Source organism: Pinus tabuliformis, chromosome 5_2 (genome assembly GCF_031772625.1).
Source record: "Pinus tabuliformis cultivar Carrire ecotype Pingquan chromosome 5_2, CPIR1, whole genome shotgun sequence".
Lineage (NCBI taxonomy): Eukaryota > Viridiplantae > Streptophyta > Pinopsida > Pinales > Pinaceae > Pinus > Pinus tabuliformis.
In genome coordinates, this window is record NC_142306.1 from 246,845,088 (window position 1) to 246,862,837 (window position 17,750).

Consider the following 17,750-nt stretch of genomic DNA (forward strand, 5'->3'; position numbering starts at 1 on the left):
CCTATTGTTGGAAAATGTAACTAGGTTCAATCTTCATTTAATGTATTTGGGTCATCTTGTAATATACTTGTCAAAAGAATAAAGAAAAAAAAATTATTTTATTACTGAGACTTATTAAAGCATGGGTTTCAAGCTTGGGTCACCGTGTTTTAGGTCAAAGTCCCCATGGAGGACTTCTAGGATTTATTATGCATCAATAGAGTCATTGTACTTTAAAAGAGACTCTTCTTAGGCTTTTAAATCATGTAAAAAGGTTACGTATTGAGTTGAATATGAATTATGTTGTCTCCACACCAAGTCGGCCTTAAGATGATCAAGTCGACCTGAAGGAGGACTATTCGACCTCACTAAAGGACTATAAATAGAGCAGTTTGAATTCCATTTGAAGTACTCTCTCACAAGCAAGTTCGATATCTCTTGTAGTTGGAAGAAGTGCGAAATTGAAGAAGGAAGAGGAGGAAGTGTGAGTTTGGTCAAGGCGAAGGAGAAAGGGAAAATCAAAATTTTGGTGCTTTTGTCTCTCTCTCTCTCTCTCTTGTGCCCTGGTTTGGAAGATCGAAGTTCTCTTGTTGATTTCTTAGCCAGCTGTTGTATGTTGTTGCTGCCAGATCAAAGTATAGGTCGAAGTTGTTGTTGTTGGATGTTGCTGCCCCTAGAAGTTGTATTGGGCCAAGATCGAAGTTTCTAAGAGGAGATTGAAGTATTCCAATGAAGATCGAAGTCTCCAAGGCAAAGTCAAAGTTGTTGGGTCGAAGAAAGTGCTTCCAAAGTAGCAAAGTCAAAGAAATTTTGTGTCAAGGTCTAGAGTCTTGAATATCTCTGGAAAGTGAGGGAAGAATTACTAGGTTTTCAGAGTAGTTGTGAGCCTCATCTACCAAGATTGAAGATGGAAAGGCTGACTAATGAAGTGTGTAATTAGTAAAGAAAATTCTGTGTCAAGGTATAGAGCTTTTGAAGAATAGTGTCTCTTGAAAGCTATTGAGGGTCTATTAGACAATTACACAACTGGGCTTTTACCAGTCTTGGAAGAAGAGTTTCATCCCTAGTTGTGAGCCTACATCTGGTGTCCATTGTTTTATGTGTTATTGCTTTGGTAATTGCTTGATGAACTAAATGAAAGAAGACAAAAATAAATCTAATAAGAAGTCAAGAACATCACAAGTAATTATCAAGTATAAGAAAATCTTTCTACTTTTCTGATTTTCTAACATGGTATCAGAGCTTTGGTGAAGAAAGAAGAAAAAGGTAGTGTCAAGATCTTGATCAAGGAATCATTCAAAGGAATTATTCAAGGGAAAAGTCTATTATATACAAAGACAATGCCTAACACAACCAAGGGAGAGAACAAGCTTGAAGGAGCCTCAAACTACCAGTCTTGGAAGAAGAGGATTCACCTCATCCTTGAAAAGAATAAAGTACTAGAATTGGTCAACATGGTATCAGAAGTAAAGAATCAAGGAATCATTCTTATTCAAAAAAGTGACAATGCCTAATTGAAGGAGCCTGTCTTGGACACCTCATCCTTGAAAAGAATAAAGTACTAGAATTGGTCAAAGAAAAGTAAAGAAGCCTACAAATGACTCCAATGAACAAAGTAAAGTTTAGAGAATTAGAATTGCCATGACTCTAATGGTAGAAGGAATAAAAGACAACCTTGTCCCATTTATAGCCAACATCAATCATGCTCAGGAAATGTATGAAGCCATGTCAAATTTATTCACCATTAAGAACAATGGTCAAGTAGGAAGCTTGAAGAATTAACTAAGAACCACAAAAGATGACTAAAGAAGATACAGTGGACTCCTTCTTTGTGAAGATAGCAAGAATCAGGGATGATCTTTTGGCCATTGATGAAATTGTTCCAGACAAAGAATTCATGATCACTACTCTATTAGGATTGCCACCTACTTGGGGTGCATTTGCTACAGGTCCTAACAATTGGAAGGAAGCTCCCACTTTTGAAGAAATATGGACTGCCTGTAGTCAAGAAGAATTAAGAATCTCTCTAGTTGCCAACCCTGAAGGAGTTTCAAATGCCTACACTGCTCAACACAAAAGAAAGAAATCGAAAGGACCACAAAAGAAAGTAGACATGTCCAAGGTAGAATGTTATCAATGTCATAAGAAGGGTCATTATAGGAGTGACTATCCCAACAATCCAAAGAATAATAAGAGATATAGAGATCATGCTAACATTGTTGAAGAAGAAGATACAAAGAAATCCAAACCCGAAGTATCTGACATAAGGGGCTTACACTACTAAGCCCTTTGCTTGTAGTATTAGATATATTATTTTATATTTTTAATGTTTTTGAATTTATAGGTTTTTAACGTGCTTTTGGAAAAGACATTCTTTTGTTTTATAAGTTTATAGGTATCCCTCAAGCTTTGGAGGGAGCCCCCAACATCTCCCAAAGATAAGTATATCATTTCCTTTCAGATTTTGGTTTCATGTACTTAGTTAAGTTTTGATTATATTAAATACTAATCACCATTCTTGCTCTATTGTCTTGATTAGGAAAACATTTGCTATATCCTTAAGGAGTATGGAAGAGAACCATCCAAGATAAGGTCTGTCAAGAAACAAAGGTATGCCTTAAACCACAAAACATTGATTTCTTTATAGAAAATGTTTATTCATTTGACAATCTATTACTAACATTATTGTGTCTAGCTATATTGAATCATATTGATTCTTGTTTTGGGTGATTCATCACTTGATAAATCTACCCCACTCATACTCTTAACTGATTTTATAGAACCCTAGACAAGTTCTCTGAAAAACCCTAACCTAATGGTATGCTAATGTGAATGACTAAAACCCTAAATTGCGTAAGGTTATTGAAATGTTATTTGAAGTTTTTGTTGATGATGTCATGTTTGGGGTTTTACTATGATCATGAAAACCCTAACTTATTAGGGTCGAAATGATGTTGTCTAAAATCTTGAACCTTCGAAGTTTTGGTATTGTAGGGTTTGCTTTGCTAAGTTATGAAACCCTAGATATTTTGGGTTTGGTTGGGCCTATAAGCAAAAGCTTTGTTATGTATTTAAAGTAAGATCCTAGGAATGAAACCCTACGTATATGTATGTGTCCATTTGGTCAAAACCCTAGCTTGGTCTAGGTCAATATATGTCTAATGTATTAATGTTGTCTGACATATGATATGCTTATGCATGGTAATGAATTCCTAGATATGTGTGTTGACCTAATTATTGATGGTCATAAGTCTTAGGATTTAATATAAGTCCTTGTCTGAGATTCTAGGATGATGACATTTGGAAATCTAGGGTTTTGTAGCTAAACCCTAGCAGTAGTTAAATTTTCTAATATGTGTGATATAACAATCTGAGATCTATCTATATAATGATTGTTGAGGTTGTGAAAATGAAATTCTAGGGTTTTGGAGTTAAACCTTAGTAGAAGTGAAAATCTATGATATATGATGACAATGTGATAATTTCAAATTTGTGTAAGATTGTTAAAATCTGAGTTTTAGTTGTGATTGATGGTTGATTGAAAAATATAGGGTTACAAGTTACAACTAACCTTAGTCGAAGTTAGTCATGTTGATGACTAAGGTGTGATTGGTTTTGATTGATTAATTCTCTTATATGAAATCTAGGATTTGTATGAAACCCTAATGAAAAGTCTAACATAAGAATTTTGAAAGTTGTTAGATACTTGTAGATTTATATTTGAATAGTTTATAGGGTTTGCTACATGTTGTAGTAAGGTATGTCATACCTTTGGAAGAAACATTGAAACCCTAGATGTAATGAAAGTTGTTATGAAGTAGTCTAGGGTTTATGACAAAGTCCCTAGCAAGATTTTGAAAAGTATGTCTCTTGTTTGTAATTAAGTTTTGGAATCTGATATATGTAAGGTTGAAATGCTTCCGTAATTCTAATATGACTAACTTCATGCTTCTATAGATTTGGTTGTACTTGCTATCTAAGTTGTGCAGGTACACAATCTTCAATATGGTGAATATGTTCGTTGATAAGCATGATGTGAATAGTAACAGCAATGATAACTCTGATCAAATGGTTGGAAGCCACAAAAGATTCTCCGATGTCGAAGTAAAGAAGTTGATCTCCCTAGAGTAAGAGGGAGCCTGGGAAGCTCCCTGATTGAGAGGGAGGGCATAACATAGTTTTTCATTGGAGAATGCATTTTGGAAGATATGTTGTTGTATATGAAGTAGGAAAGGAAAGTGCATGATTAAGGAATCTACTATCAAATATTCGATTGATAGCCCTATTGTGTTAAGAAGCAGTATTTGTTGTCTGAAAGACCCCGAAGGTTTGTATTTGATTATCTACATGTGAAAGAATATTATTGATTCGGGTTGTGTTTGTATAGGTGAATCTCTCAAAGGTTTTGATAGCATGCTGGTTACCAATCAATTTGATTGGGAGAGATTGGTTATCCTTGATCTGCTGGATCAAGGAGTGTCAAGGCTTTAAGAGTGAAGAATTGCCTGAGAGGGCATCTGGCCGAAACTGTGTTGATGTCTAGGTCCTAAAGTTGGAAAGGTGTTGTTGATTATAGAGCTTTGTTTTTTGGATACACACCTAGATCCCTGGGTTGATGGTTAGGAAGTAAGCCTGATGGTACCTAGAGAGGCTGAAAGCTTGAGTCCATCTTAGTCCCACTTAGATAGATTTCCCTGGGCAACAATCTACCCCATGGCATTGTGGTGCCTAAATTGTTGAGAGACCAATGGATAGATTGCCCTGGTCAAGAATCTAGTCCATGGCATTGCGGTGCCTAAACTTTTGAGAGACCAATGGATAGATTGCCCTGGTCAGGAATCTAGTCCATGGCATTGCGGTGCCTAAACTGTTGAGAGACCAATGGATAGGTTGTCCTGCTCAGGAATCTAGTCCATGGCATTGTGATGCCTAAAGTTCTTTATGGTTCATATAGTTGAGATCTTCCTTGTACTTGTATATGATGAATACCTCCCTAGTTAAGAGGGGGCGTTGGAAAATGTAACTAGGTTTAGTCTTCATTTAATGTATTTGAGTCATCTTGTAATATACTTGTCAAAAGAATAAAGAAAACAATTTTTATTATTATTATTGTGACTTATGAAAGCATGGGTTTCATGTTTGGGTCACCATGTTTTAGGTCAACGTCCCCATTGAGGGATTCTAGGATTTATTTTGAGTCAATAGAGTCATTGTACTTTAAAAAAGACCCTTCCTGGGCTTTTAAATCATGTAAAAAGGTTAAGTATTGAGTCAAATATGAATTATGTTGTCTCCACACCAAATCGGCCTTAAGACGATCAAGTCAGCCTCAAGGAGGGCTATTCAACCTCACCAAAGGACTATAAATAGAGCAGCTTCAATTTCATTTGAAGAACTCTCTCACAAGCAAGTTCGATATCTCTTGTAGCTGGAAGAAGTGCGAAATTGAAGAAGGAAGAGGAGGAAGTGCAAGTTTGGTCAAGGAGAAAGGGAAAATCGAAATTTTGGTGCTTTTGTCTCTCTCTCTCGTGCCATGGTTTGGAAGATCGAATTTCTCTTGCTGATGTCGTAGCCAATTGTCGTATGATGTTGTTGCTAGATCAAAGTATAGGTCGAAGTTGTTTTTGGATGTTGTTGCCTCTAGAAGTTGTATTGGGCCAAGATCGAAGTTTCTAAGAGAAGATCGAAGTATTCCAGTGAAGATCGAAGTCCCAAAGGCAAAGTCAAAGTTGTTGGGTCGAAGAAAGTGTTGCCACTATTGCTGTTGCTGCTAGGTCAAGTAGGATCATCTACAAGAGAAGAGGAAGGTTGACTTGCTGTGGAGGAAAGTTTGTGTCAAGGTCTAGAGTCTTGGAATATCTCCGGAAAACTATTGAAGGAAGAATTACTGATTGGGTTTTCCCTAGAGAGGGGTTTTGCCCTAGCTGTGAGCCTACATTCGGTGTCCATTGTTTTATGTGCTATTGCTTTGGTAACTGCTTGATGAACTAAAAGAAAGAAGATAAAAAGAAATCTAAAAAGTCAAGAACATCACAAGTAATTATCAAGTATAAGAAAATATTTTTGCCTTTCTGATTTTCTAACACCTATCAGTCAAGAATATAAAGGGGCATTGGTCAAGCATCTAATGAAAATGGCGTTTGTCTCTCTTTTTAGTCAAACATGTGAGAAATCGGCCAATGTTGTGTTCGAATGTTGATTGCTTTTTGCTTTGCCTCTCTGCTCATTGTTGGTACTCATGAGGTAGGTTATTAGGGATTTAAATGCGGCCAATTCCTATCACAACATGAAATTTATCTGCACCTCCATGACCATCAAATGGAATTCCTTTTCAATCATGTTGGCTACCAACTGTAAGGAGGTCATTTGGATGTATAGCAACACTGATGTTCATGGTTCTATCAGTTTTGGAGGTTCCTCATCCTTGACTGTTTGTAGCCAAAGTTTTCAAGTGAAGATGCTAGATAAGATAAGATAAGATAATTTTATTAATGTCCAACAAATGACCATAATAGGTCAACAGGACTGTCGGTTACAATGATTACATCATGCCAAGCTGGTGGACCAAACAATCCCCTTTAACATTTCTTTTTAAAAGCTGAAAATACATCTATAATGTAAGTAAATGTGAATGTAGAAGCTAGAAGCTCTCATCTTCGAAACAAAGCACTTTGATGAAGCAGAGAAAGAGAAGAAGAAGGAGAAGAAGACGCAAGGAAGGAGTCTCTTGTCTAGTTCCTACTCCTAACATCCGAGGTCGAGAGAAGAAAACTGAGAGAATCTTGTCAAAGTCTGTTGTCCTGTGGGCATACTGGGTTGTCGCGGCTGTCGCCTAGAGGTTCTAGGGTGCCTCCCAGGGGTGGATCCAATCCTGGAGCGTTGGTGCAGTCTGGTGGGTCGGCCCCCGGGGACCGCACTGATCTGATCTCAGTGTCTGTGGGTCGGTCAATGGTTCTTTTGGTGCCCCGCATTGATGGTAGCACCCTAAAGAACTCTGTGATCTTCTGCATGGTGTTCGATCTGGTGGGGGGCTGAAGAAAGCGGGCCCGAAATCTAAAGGCCTCCTGGAGATAAAGTGCGAGGCATCTCAGATCAACATATCTGAGGAAGCTGGTAAAAGTCTGAGAAGACCTAAAGAGACAATGAAAACGACCTCGAATCTCGTAGTAAGCAAGGCATCCGAAGATGAAGTGTGTCTCTGTCTCTATCTCCTGTAAGTGACAGAGCTAGCAAATCCTATTTGCCCTATCGATGTGGTGATCTGTCTCCACCCGGAGTCTGTGAGACCCAACTCTGTGCTGCCCAAGGGGGATTCAAAGGGCATGCATCCAATGCTAGAACAAGTAATGGGGTCTGATGATGAGCCCATCCCTGATCTCTAGGCAATGCTCCATGTAGAAGGCCATTTTTGGACGCAACCCATTGGGAGGATTGGTCCATGTAGTCTGAATATCGCCTGTAAATATCCTCCTTAATGATTTTATTCAGCTCTTGCTGATTAGGAAGGAGGTGGACTGGAGCATTCAGAGAGTACAGAAAAGGAGGGAGATGGTCAATCTGGATTCCTAAAGCTTCCAAAAGCTCTATCACACCAATGTACCAACATTTGGATCGGCATGTCTGCATACAGGCAATGTTCTCCAAGGAGCAATATGCTAAATATGGGTATCTGTCACAACCCTTCCTCGTGTCTGCCAGGCCTCGGAGCCTGTGCAGGAGCGACACTAACCTGAATATCACCTCTAGGCGAAAAGGTTGAGCCCCAAACTCTGCTAGAATGATGTGCTGAGGAACTGTTCTCTTGCACCTAATGAAACGGCGCAAAAGGAGGGCCTGGACCCACTCCGCTGAATCCCAATCTGACTCTAGGAGAGAAGGACCCCAAATCTCTGAGCCATAAAGCATTGCGAGGCGAATCATAGTGTCCATGATGCTCATTTTGGACGAGATGTCCTAGAAATGGTGTCGGAAACACTACCTCTCCAGAAGGGCTAGGGAGCCATACCCTTTGTTGATCTGAGGCTGAAGGGCTGGCCGTAGGCTTAAGCGAGGCCTTGAAAACTGAACTCCCAAATATGAATAGGTGCTAACAATCTCGATCTCTTCTCCTTTAAATAGGAAGTGGAAGTCCGAGTTTTTCTTGACTCCATTGAAGATAATCACTTTGGTTAAGTTCACAGTTAGATGCCTCCGGTCACAAAAAGTTGCGAGAGCATCCAGCTGTCTCTGAAGGCCTTCTTGGGAGGAGGCAATAAGGGCAATATCGTCTGCAAAGAGGAGGATGGAAATCAGGACTGCGGGGAAGAGTAGGAGATGAATTCGAGAGGTTAAACTGCAGAGAGAGAGAGAAGTGCATGATCTGCGAGAGGGAGGGGGGTGATCAAGAAATTTTTGATGTAAGGGAGGAGATCCGGGTTTGCAATAGCATAGTCAACCACAACACTTGCTCCGCCTCCAAATGGTCTGCAGGTAAAGAAGTGCGAGGATGGGAAACATGATAGGCCATTCAGAATTACCAGCTGATGAGATTCTCCCAACTGTAGCAGATATCTTCCATAGGTTGTCGTGGGTCCCAAGTGATCCTCAGAGGTCTGGTGCATGTCGATTGTGGTCGGGTCAATCCCCCGAGTGCAAAATATATCCTCTGTCCGGTCGTGCATAGGAGTCTGGAGGTCTTTGGTCCGGGCATTGAAGTCCCCCATGAGAATGACGTCCCCTACTGCCGAAAACCTGGTGATGTTAGAGTATAGGTCTGTAAAAGGGTCTCCGTCTGAGCTATTGTGAATAGCGTAGGAAGACGAGATAGGTGGGAAGTAACAGACTGCGACATAAATGTCTCTCGGAGGTGATGTTCTGGCTCTGATCTGAATCCACATGAATCTGGCATACTCATTGGTCACGACATCAGATACTCTGTTCCTAAGGCTATCACGGACGAGGCAAGCAACACCCCCTGATCCCCTGACACCTCCTGAACTCCGTGTCTCCTGTCTGCAAACTGTGGTCCACTGGTATCCTGTAATGTCGGGGAGAGGTCAGACTGGGCTCGCATGAGTCTTGGTAACCAGAAGGATGTCTGCTGAGCTAAGGCCTTCATATAGTAGACCTGGTGAAGACCATAAGGAGCCATTACCATTCCAGCAGTGAACCGAGAGACCCGTGCCCCGCCTCCTCTCCACTTGGGCCCTTCATTTGGAGTTACCTGAACGGGATGCCCATCCTGGGGGGAAGGTGTCCCGAATAACTGCCCGAAGGTTTCTAATCACTGCCCATTTCCCTACCTGTCTTGTTGCTGCAACCTGTTCCCTGGCCTGTTTCAATTCAACTACTTGAGCTCTTGTGAGGTCTTCATCCAAAAACACTTTATTTGAAAGAGAGAATAGCTTCCTCTTGGCTCGAAGTGCTCGTAGTCTATCCGAGTCACGGAACCTGAGGAAAAGGGTAGAGTCCTGCCCTATCTAGGCTTTGTCCAAGGTTATGTCTGGTATGTCGAGAGTGTCGCATAGAAACCTGTTCCCCAGTTCCATTGGGTCCGCTGAGGGGGGAGGTGTAGGGAGTCCTCTTACCTTAAGATTTAATTCTCTTGCTCGTCGGGTTCTTTCCTCCACGAGCTTTGCCTGCACTACTTCCTCCACCGCTATGAGCGGAGGGGCCTTGTCCTTTCCTTTGACCACCTGTGCCCATGTGCTGATATGCGACTTTGTTTCCTGTTTAAAGGACATTTGTTGGGATCTAATTTCCTCTTGTTTGCTTTTAAGATCTCTGATCTCCGCCTGTAAAATCTCGTCGGAATTCTGCCCCGCACTTTGTTCTCGGTATTCCTGTAGTGTTTTTCTAATAGATGCGTTGTCTCCCTCTACTGATAGAACTCTGTTTGACAAAGTGCCCATGTCGGCTTGCATCCCGTGATTTTCTGCCTCTAGATGTTCCATTTTCCTCATAATTTGCCTAATTTGGGATGTCCAGAAATCAAAATTTGTTTCTAATGCAATATCGGTGGGAATTGTATACATTCTCACTAGTATTGTGGCACTGCTGTAAGTACTTCAATGGACCTCTGTTGAGATCTTTGGACAGTGGCATTTCGGCTTCCCCGGGGTCCTTGTTGTATTGCTACTCTTCATCATCAGAAACAATATTTCCAACACCCATTGTGAAAGATTGCCGAGACCTCACCTTTGTGATAGCACTATGACTGTGGAAACATGAACCAAACAGTGATCTCACCGTGACTGTTATTTGAGCGGACTGTGACAGCACTGGATTCTTCTTTCTATGGCTGCTTCGAGCCCTTATCACCGTGGCAAGACCGAACCATTAACTCTGTAAAATTACTGAGCCCTTAACTTTCAGGGTTCGTGATTTTGTTGTGCAGACAGGGTTGGCGGAAATGGCAGGGCCGCGGGGTTGGAGCAGTAACGGGGTTTGGCGGCGTTAGGAGTCAAGATGCGGTTGGTGATTATCTAGAGAATTTGCACAATTGTTGTGTGTGAAAATGATGTTGTACGACACCTTCATTGAGTTTGCCACATGGATCATCATAGATTTTTATCCTTATCCTTGTGAGCATTGTGGAAAGATTTTCCTTCCCTCACTTTGTATCTAACTAGGGTGGAATGATATAAGTGATTGACAATGAGACTTCTAGTTTCAAAGCCCTATCAATCAAGCATGTACAAGCAAGCCTGAACCATACCCATAAATGAAACCTCAAACCTCAAGCTAGATTACAAGTTATAGCTAGAGTCAAAGCCATGAGTGTGATCAATTTGAGTTCATCTTGAAACCAACAACAATTTGCACTCATCTCCAAATCGCCATTTGTGAGAACTTCAAATTAGCATAAGACATCGACTTTCAACTAAATTAAGAGATATTCCAAGAACTGTTGAGCCTTAGAGCCAAGTTCCAACAGTTTGAAGTCATCTTCAAATCGCTATTTGTGAGCACTTCCAATCAACAAAAGACATCAACTTTTAGCCAAATTTGGAAATGTTTTGAGAACTCCCAAGCATTAGAGTTGAGTTCCAAAGTTGGTGATCAACTTGAAACCATCATTCAGTAAAAGAATTCAGCTTCTGCCACTTGTTTGGTTTGCGGTATTCCTTAAACCACTAGATTCAGAAAGTACATTCAGCCATTAGCAATTGTGCTCATCTCTCTACTTGGACTCACATACACACCTTGCGGATTAAGGGGGGGGTATGTGAGACACCTAATCCATAAGGGTTATGGTGTGGAATATGAACCATCATGAGGAGTCCAAAGGACCTTGGAAGAAGAATCCAATGGTTAGAACATTGTATTTATATGTGTATCTTATTAATGAAAAAGCAATTCAAGCTTAAGTTTATTCTTGGTCTATAGTCCAACAGATGTAAAGCAAGCAAAAGCCAATTATAGCTTGAGCTCTACCCCCTCGTATATAGTTACTCACCCCAAGAGTATCCATGCATATCACGTCTATCAAAGTAAAAGGAACCCTCAATGAACATCCTAACCCCAAGGAAGTGATAAACTGCCCATCATTAAAGGGGGATTATATCATCATTATTACTTGATCAATCAATTAAGCTTGTTAAACAAATCATATCAAATGAAGAAAAAGGCAAATATAGGGGCTTGGAAAAACAAAGGCGAGTGAAAGTAACTTAAGCGGCTAAGCGCTCCCTCTAGAAAGGCACTCATGGACAATGGTTTTATATAACCCAGTGTAAAATTATTATACCTTGCATGAAGTAAACCCTAATCCATAACACCTACCACTTGTAACTATCATTTGAAAGGGTTGGCATAGGAATTGTTCCTCACTTTATGGTTGGAAACGCCTAATAGGGCCATGTGATAACCCTCCCAACCAAAATATGGTTACCTATGCACAATCATAAGCTAGTAAGACATTTGAAGATGATACTTGTGTGAAAACTTTGTTGGCTTTGACATTGAATATGGTCCACCTTGATGTTCTTATGGTTCTTGTACCCATGATGTTGATTTCACTTGATTCTTTGAGTGTGTGTTAGATGATTTTTCCAAGTGTAACTAGGATCCCTTGAGGGATGATATGATTCTTCTCCAAATCTTCATAGATGATGTCCAGTCAGTTTGATGATGAAAAAGCACTTTAATAGAGGATGTTGGGAACCTTTGAGAGACGTTGACCATGAGAGTGTCTTGGCACAATTGATGGAACCCTCCCTCAACTTTAGGACCTTAAACATTGGTGATCCAGGCTAGGATGTTGCTTGGAGATTAGATGTGCCCAGCAGATGATAGGATGCCCCCAAGCTAGCATTGTACCTTCTTGATGGATGTTGCTTTTCTCGTGGTGTAATTGAGGATGGTGATGATTTGGTATCCCTCTAGAGGGGATTTCTCACCTTCTACCTAGCGACACCATGCCCTAGAATGATGGTGTCACCCTTTTTACACATTTGATGATGATATGGTCGTTATAGAGGACGGCATTGGTCTTGAGAAGGTTTTGTTTGGTGATAAGACACCAATTTGATGAGGAGACATGACTTTTGGGATGAGACAACCCCTTTGGTCATCCCTTGCAACCTTTCATTGAGATACCTGTATTTTGGGAGATGATGTCACCCTAGCTTTAAAATTCACATGTGGGTTAATTGAAGCTTTTTTTCATGTTATTTGATATTTGGCTAACCTTTGGGGGTCAACTTGATGACCTATCCATCTTGTATCATGGATTTAACATTTTTTAAAGAATTTTACCCTGATTTAAGAATAAATCAACCCACTTACTCCCATATAAATAGAGGGTCGATTTACTTCTTGGATTCATTGTCACGCTTGGATCGTAACTTCTCTTGAATAGTGATTCTTTTCTCTTGTATGCTATGAAGGCCTAATTGAGCAATTTTTTCTTGGATAGATTTGCGAAGTGATGTGATAATTTTTTCATGGATGCTTATGATGGTTCTTGATGTTGCATGTTGAAGTAAGTTTATTTGTTTTATCATCAAATTATGTTCCATGAGATTAATGTTCTTGTGCTAAGTTACTCTATTTGGTATTTTCTTCATTGTTCTTTGTTGAGCTAAACCCTTCCTCCAAATAATTGAGGAATAGAGATAGGTTTTTCTTTTTCTTAGTTATACAGAAAATTAAGAACATAAACTTCAAACTCCAAGGTAAGTTCGTTTATTTGCCCTAGTTTGTTTGGATTTAGTATCGCTCCAAAAAACCTTAAGAATTATTTTCCCTAGTTTGTTTGGATTTAGTATCACTCCAAAAAACCTTAGAATTATTTGTATCCTAGACTCCATATGCCTTATAGATTGAGAATGCACTAATCTATCTCACTTATGGCGTTCTTTCAAATATAACAATCATTTTTTATGGTAAATTAGGGTTAAATTACAACAAAATCTTGTATTTTCAGCATTTAGTGACTTCTTGATGTATGCCCTAGGGTTAGACATTGTTTAAAAGTGAATTAGAGAAGCAAAACTGAAATTTTTTCATGCATTTTTCAGCCATTTTCTAGGGCCGACATCAAGCATTTATTTGTTGTTGTATGCCTTGTTAACTGTCAAAATTTGTTGTAAATTTATGCTTGCTTTACTCTATGTTTTAGCCATTATTTCTCACAGTTTTTATCACTATTTTCACAACTAAATTTGTTGTTGTACAAGCAATTGTTTTGCTGCAATTTACTGGTTCAAAAACCCTCGTTTATAGCAGCCTTGAGTATTTTCTTGATTTGGTGTGTCAGGAAACCTATTTGAGACTCTTTCAGTCAACCATAGCCTTCAGATTGACCCACAACTCCCTTGAACCCAAATTTCGAATTTACTCTTTCATCCACCTCAAACCCTAATTTGTTATAACTTCAGCCAGTGGATCTATATTCTAGGAACCTTAAGGGGTACTTAAGTTAAGATCCTTGGGATACTTGATCCCTAAGCCCTACCAAGGAAGCTTCCCTTGTGTTGGATCGTATCCTTCATTAAAGAGAAGGAAGTAGTTGCTGAGGTGACAGTGGTGACACTCCTGTGTGTCATTATCTAGGTCATTTTGCTGTAACAATACCAATAAGCCACTTCTTGTGAAGTTGTAATAGGGGCACAATATTTTACCCCAATATAACTAGCCCAAAAATTGAAGTCCAAAATCACAATATAATCTAATAGTAATCTAATAGAACTCTCTAATAGTAAATACAACTCCTCTAAAGAATTAAAAGTAAAACAAAAGCTTTCTGGAATAGGGCTCCTTTGCAAAGCTAATAGATTAGGTGCACGCACCTGTGACTTAACAACTTATCAGCATGTCACATAGGTATCTGTTAATATTACTGTTAAGCATCAATAAAAGTTAAAACGTTTTTAATAATTTTGACCATTAAAGTAACTCAACATGGTATGTGAGAGAAAAAAGAAAACAAGTTTCCTACCCAATCTTTTCTTTTGAAAGAAAACCTCGGAGAATTTGAGAAACCTAGGAGATGCTTCCCTCATGGATGGCATCCCTAGTAAACCCATCAGCTAGGCTAGTGCAACCCATCCAGGGGAATTTCAACCAAGCACTTTTTGAAACTAAACTAGCCAAATGCCCTACAACATTAATAAAACAAGTTGAGCTAATCCCTTTGGCTTATCTTGCACGATCATCAATACAAATGTATGCGAATAAACATGTAACTGGATTCAGAAATCAAGCATGCAGGCCTCATGAGAGAACTGCACAGAGAGGAGACACATGGTTCACTTAATCCTGTAGGTACTCAAGTTGCAAAAGACCATATAAAATTTTAAAATTCAATATTTAGAAAACAAAACTAACCACAAAAAAAATGCTATAGTCTAAATGCGCTACAAATTGGCCATTTTCTCACTTCTCAAAATAACAGCAATCGAAACCAGCATTTTTAGCCTAAAATCTGGGCAAGAATCATTTTGGACTGATGGAATTGCATATATCAGATGTTAACATTGCAGAATCCAATTGCAGCAGAGGTATCGGAGGGTGCTGAATCCATTTCTGCATTAAAAATGGAAATTTCATCCATTCAAAATTGCAATTTTGACAAAGATTGCTTGGCCAGATACTGATGTGGGCAAACAGGAAAAGGTTGAAAACATAGAGAGTTTAGTCTTCTTCCAAAACAATTAGTATAAAGCTCCAGATAACACAAACGTAGAAGTATAACTGATGCACAAACGCACCTTTGTTGCTAGCCATCGTATTTCTGTGCAACCTTGTGCAACGAGGGCTGCCATGCAATTGTTTCCAAGATTCATACCTTCTACGATACCTGCTGCAATTGCAAGCACGTTCTTAAGTGCTCCAGCAATTTCTACTCCTGTAACATCACTGTGTACAATCATTGAATCAATATCAATCATTACTTCCATGTTTATTATTTCATAGGAAAACAATAATACCCTTTATTTAAATCAATAACTGAAACAAATCTTCTCATACAATCCCTACTATTCATTGTAGTTTTAGAATAAATTTAAATCAATTTTTCCTTCATATAAGAAAACAGACCAAAACATGTGTACCTTGAAGTGCTAATTCTTAAATACTGTGAAGCTAAAAGCTGCTGAGCAGCCACTGCCAACTCCTTGTCTTTTGAGGCCGCCACCATTGCTGCATAATTGCAAGCCAAGTATAAGAGTGGTTTCTACAACAGTTGCTCCATCAACTTTCACATCTGTTCTTGGGATTCAGGCATTAAGTCATAAGAATCCTTCATAAGGCCTGCATAACATATTATTTGTTAGTTTGTTAGCAATTTGGCTTTAGTTAATTTAACACCTCTACCAATGTTTTCATCTGACCTGAAAACCTTAGATCCATACAAAAAAGCACAGGCGCTTCCTTATATCAGAAGGACGGATTTGTCTGACTAGTAAAAAGTACTTGAAGTAAAGTCATATTCGAGCCTCAAACCTGTTGGCAACTTGTCCATGAGCTCCACGGCAAATGATGGCCCTGATAATACAACAACAGGTTGGAAAGGATTCCCAAGTGCCTGAGGAATAATTTGGGACATCATCCGTAATGTATTAAGTTCAAGACCCTTGCTGACAGATACAAAAGGCAACTTTGGAGTAACATGTTCCGAAATGCTTTCCAGAACAGTAGCACTGAACTGCAAGTCATATATAACAAAGGCAGAATGCATCAATCACTGCTGAAAATTCAAAACATCAATCAATCCCCATAACCATACTAAAAACAAAATCCATGTCTGTTTTCCATATTGACGCTTCCATATCCTACATAGCCCAGGATGCTTTCCTGCTGTGTCTCTTGTTCTACTGAAAGCACAGTTAGATATAGAAATTATTGTAAAAGTTACCTGTACAGGAACCGCATGTATGCAGAAATCAGCCCCTTGCAGAGCAGCTTTTGCATCTGTTGTTGCCATGACATTTTTGGGCAGCTTGTGTTCTGGTAAATATTTGCTGCAACAGAAAACAATACAACGCATTAGCAAAACCTATAATCACCCAGTTATCAAAACAATTATGAACAAGAGACTACTTTAATTCACTTTGTGTTTTCCTCCACATTATTTTGTCTAGCCTTTGTAGTATGAGTTCAAGTGAACTTACCTTACAATACAAACTTGAACATAGTATATGCAAAAATGAAAGCCAGACTTTAGGATGAAAACCTTTTGGAGAACACACAAGGTCAATTCACAGACAACCACTTAAGGGAAATGATTGAACACGACATTAGACCTCAAATTGGATTTGAGAATTTATGAAATGCGCATCAATTAGCCTTCAACGAAGGTTCAAATTATCTATTTTTGACCTTTTCACTAGAACAAGTCAAATGGCTTAATACATGATGTCTTCAACTCTGGCTGGCATGTCCATCTTTTGGGTTTCATCATGCTCTTTGAAACAAGTTTCATTGGCCACATTAGAACAGGTATGAGTAAAATAGAGCCATATGGAGTTCACTAATGATAATGTAATTCTAGATGCAGCATTAAGATATTCTTACACAATATCAAGCTTAATCCATTTCCAGAGCATTGTTGAGACCTTAATGGGTATGGAAATGCACTCTATAAACAAAATTTAGAGATCTAGTATGATTTTCAAGAAAAGCATTCTCCTCTCTTCACCTGTCTCTATTGTATATAAGAGATATCAATGATCGTCATACTTTAAAGAGGATTGCAAGAGAGCCATCAACTTCATACAGAAGTTTGCTTTCTTATTTTAAACTATGTCATCAATTTATTCCTATGTTACACGGGGAACCATCCCCCCAAAAAACCCTGCGTTCCCGTTCCCGACGTTCTGGTGTTCTGGCCCCTGGGGACGTTAAAACAGATTGGGAACATCCCCAATTCTGTGGGGACGCCATTGGGGACATGGGTACTTCCAAGCCATTCCCCTTTCATTGTCGGCTAATTTCAAGGACTTTTCAGGAACAGTTCCCGTCCCAAAAAAAAAAATTGGGGACGTTTTGACTCTGAGTTGGCAGGAAAAATTTTGGCGTTGTTTATTTCTCTCTTCCACGGTTTTTTAGGTGACGTAAACCTCCTTTTCATTTCCTTTTCTGCTCTCCTGAAGTCTTCTACGCAACATTTCCTCCTACAGTTCCCTGCAAACAGAGTTCTCTGCTATTCTTAAAGTCTTCGATAGAGCTCAAACAGTATCACTTATCTGTTGTAAGAGGAAACAGTTATCACTGTGTCGACAGTCTATTCACTTTCCCTACAGTATCGGCGTCACAGTGACTTCGTTTGGGCAGTGTCTTTGTTTGTA

At 39.3% G+C, this 17,750-nt stretch overlaps 1 protein-coding gene across 2 annotated transcripts in view; it reads right to left on the reverse strand.

Annotated features, from left to right (window-relative positions):
• Positions 1–17,750, reverse strand: part of GLY1 (NAD-dependent glycerol-3-phosphate dehydrogenase family protein) — a 176,329-nt gene that overhangs the window by 36,382 nt on the left and 122,197 nt on the right. For both annotated transcript variants that reach the window (XM_089436230.1, XM_089436231.1), the window contains exons 3-6: positions 16,319–16,424; positions 15,907–16,108; positions 15,516–15,603; positions 15,174–15,321 (exon numbers count right to left, since the gene is read on the reverse strand). In XM_089436230.1, coding sequence (XP_089292356.1) covers positions 15,174–15,321; positions 15,516–15,603; positions 15,907–16,108; positions 16,319–16,424 — 544 coding nt within the window. The remainder of the gene's footprint in view (positions 1–15,173; positions 15,322–15,515; positions 15,604–15,906; positions 16,109–16,318; positions 16,425–17,750) is intronic.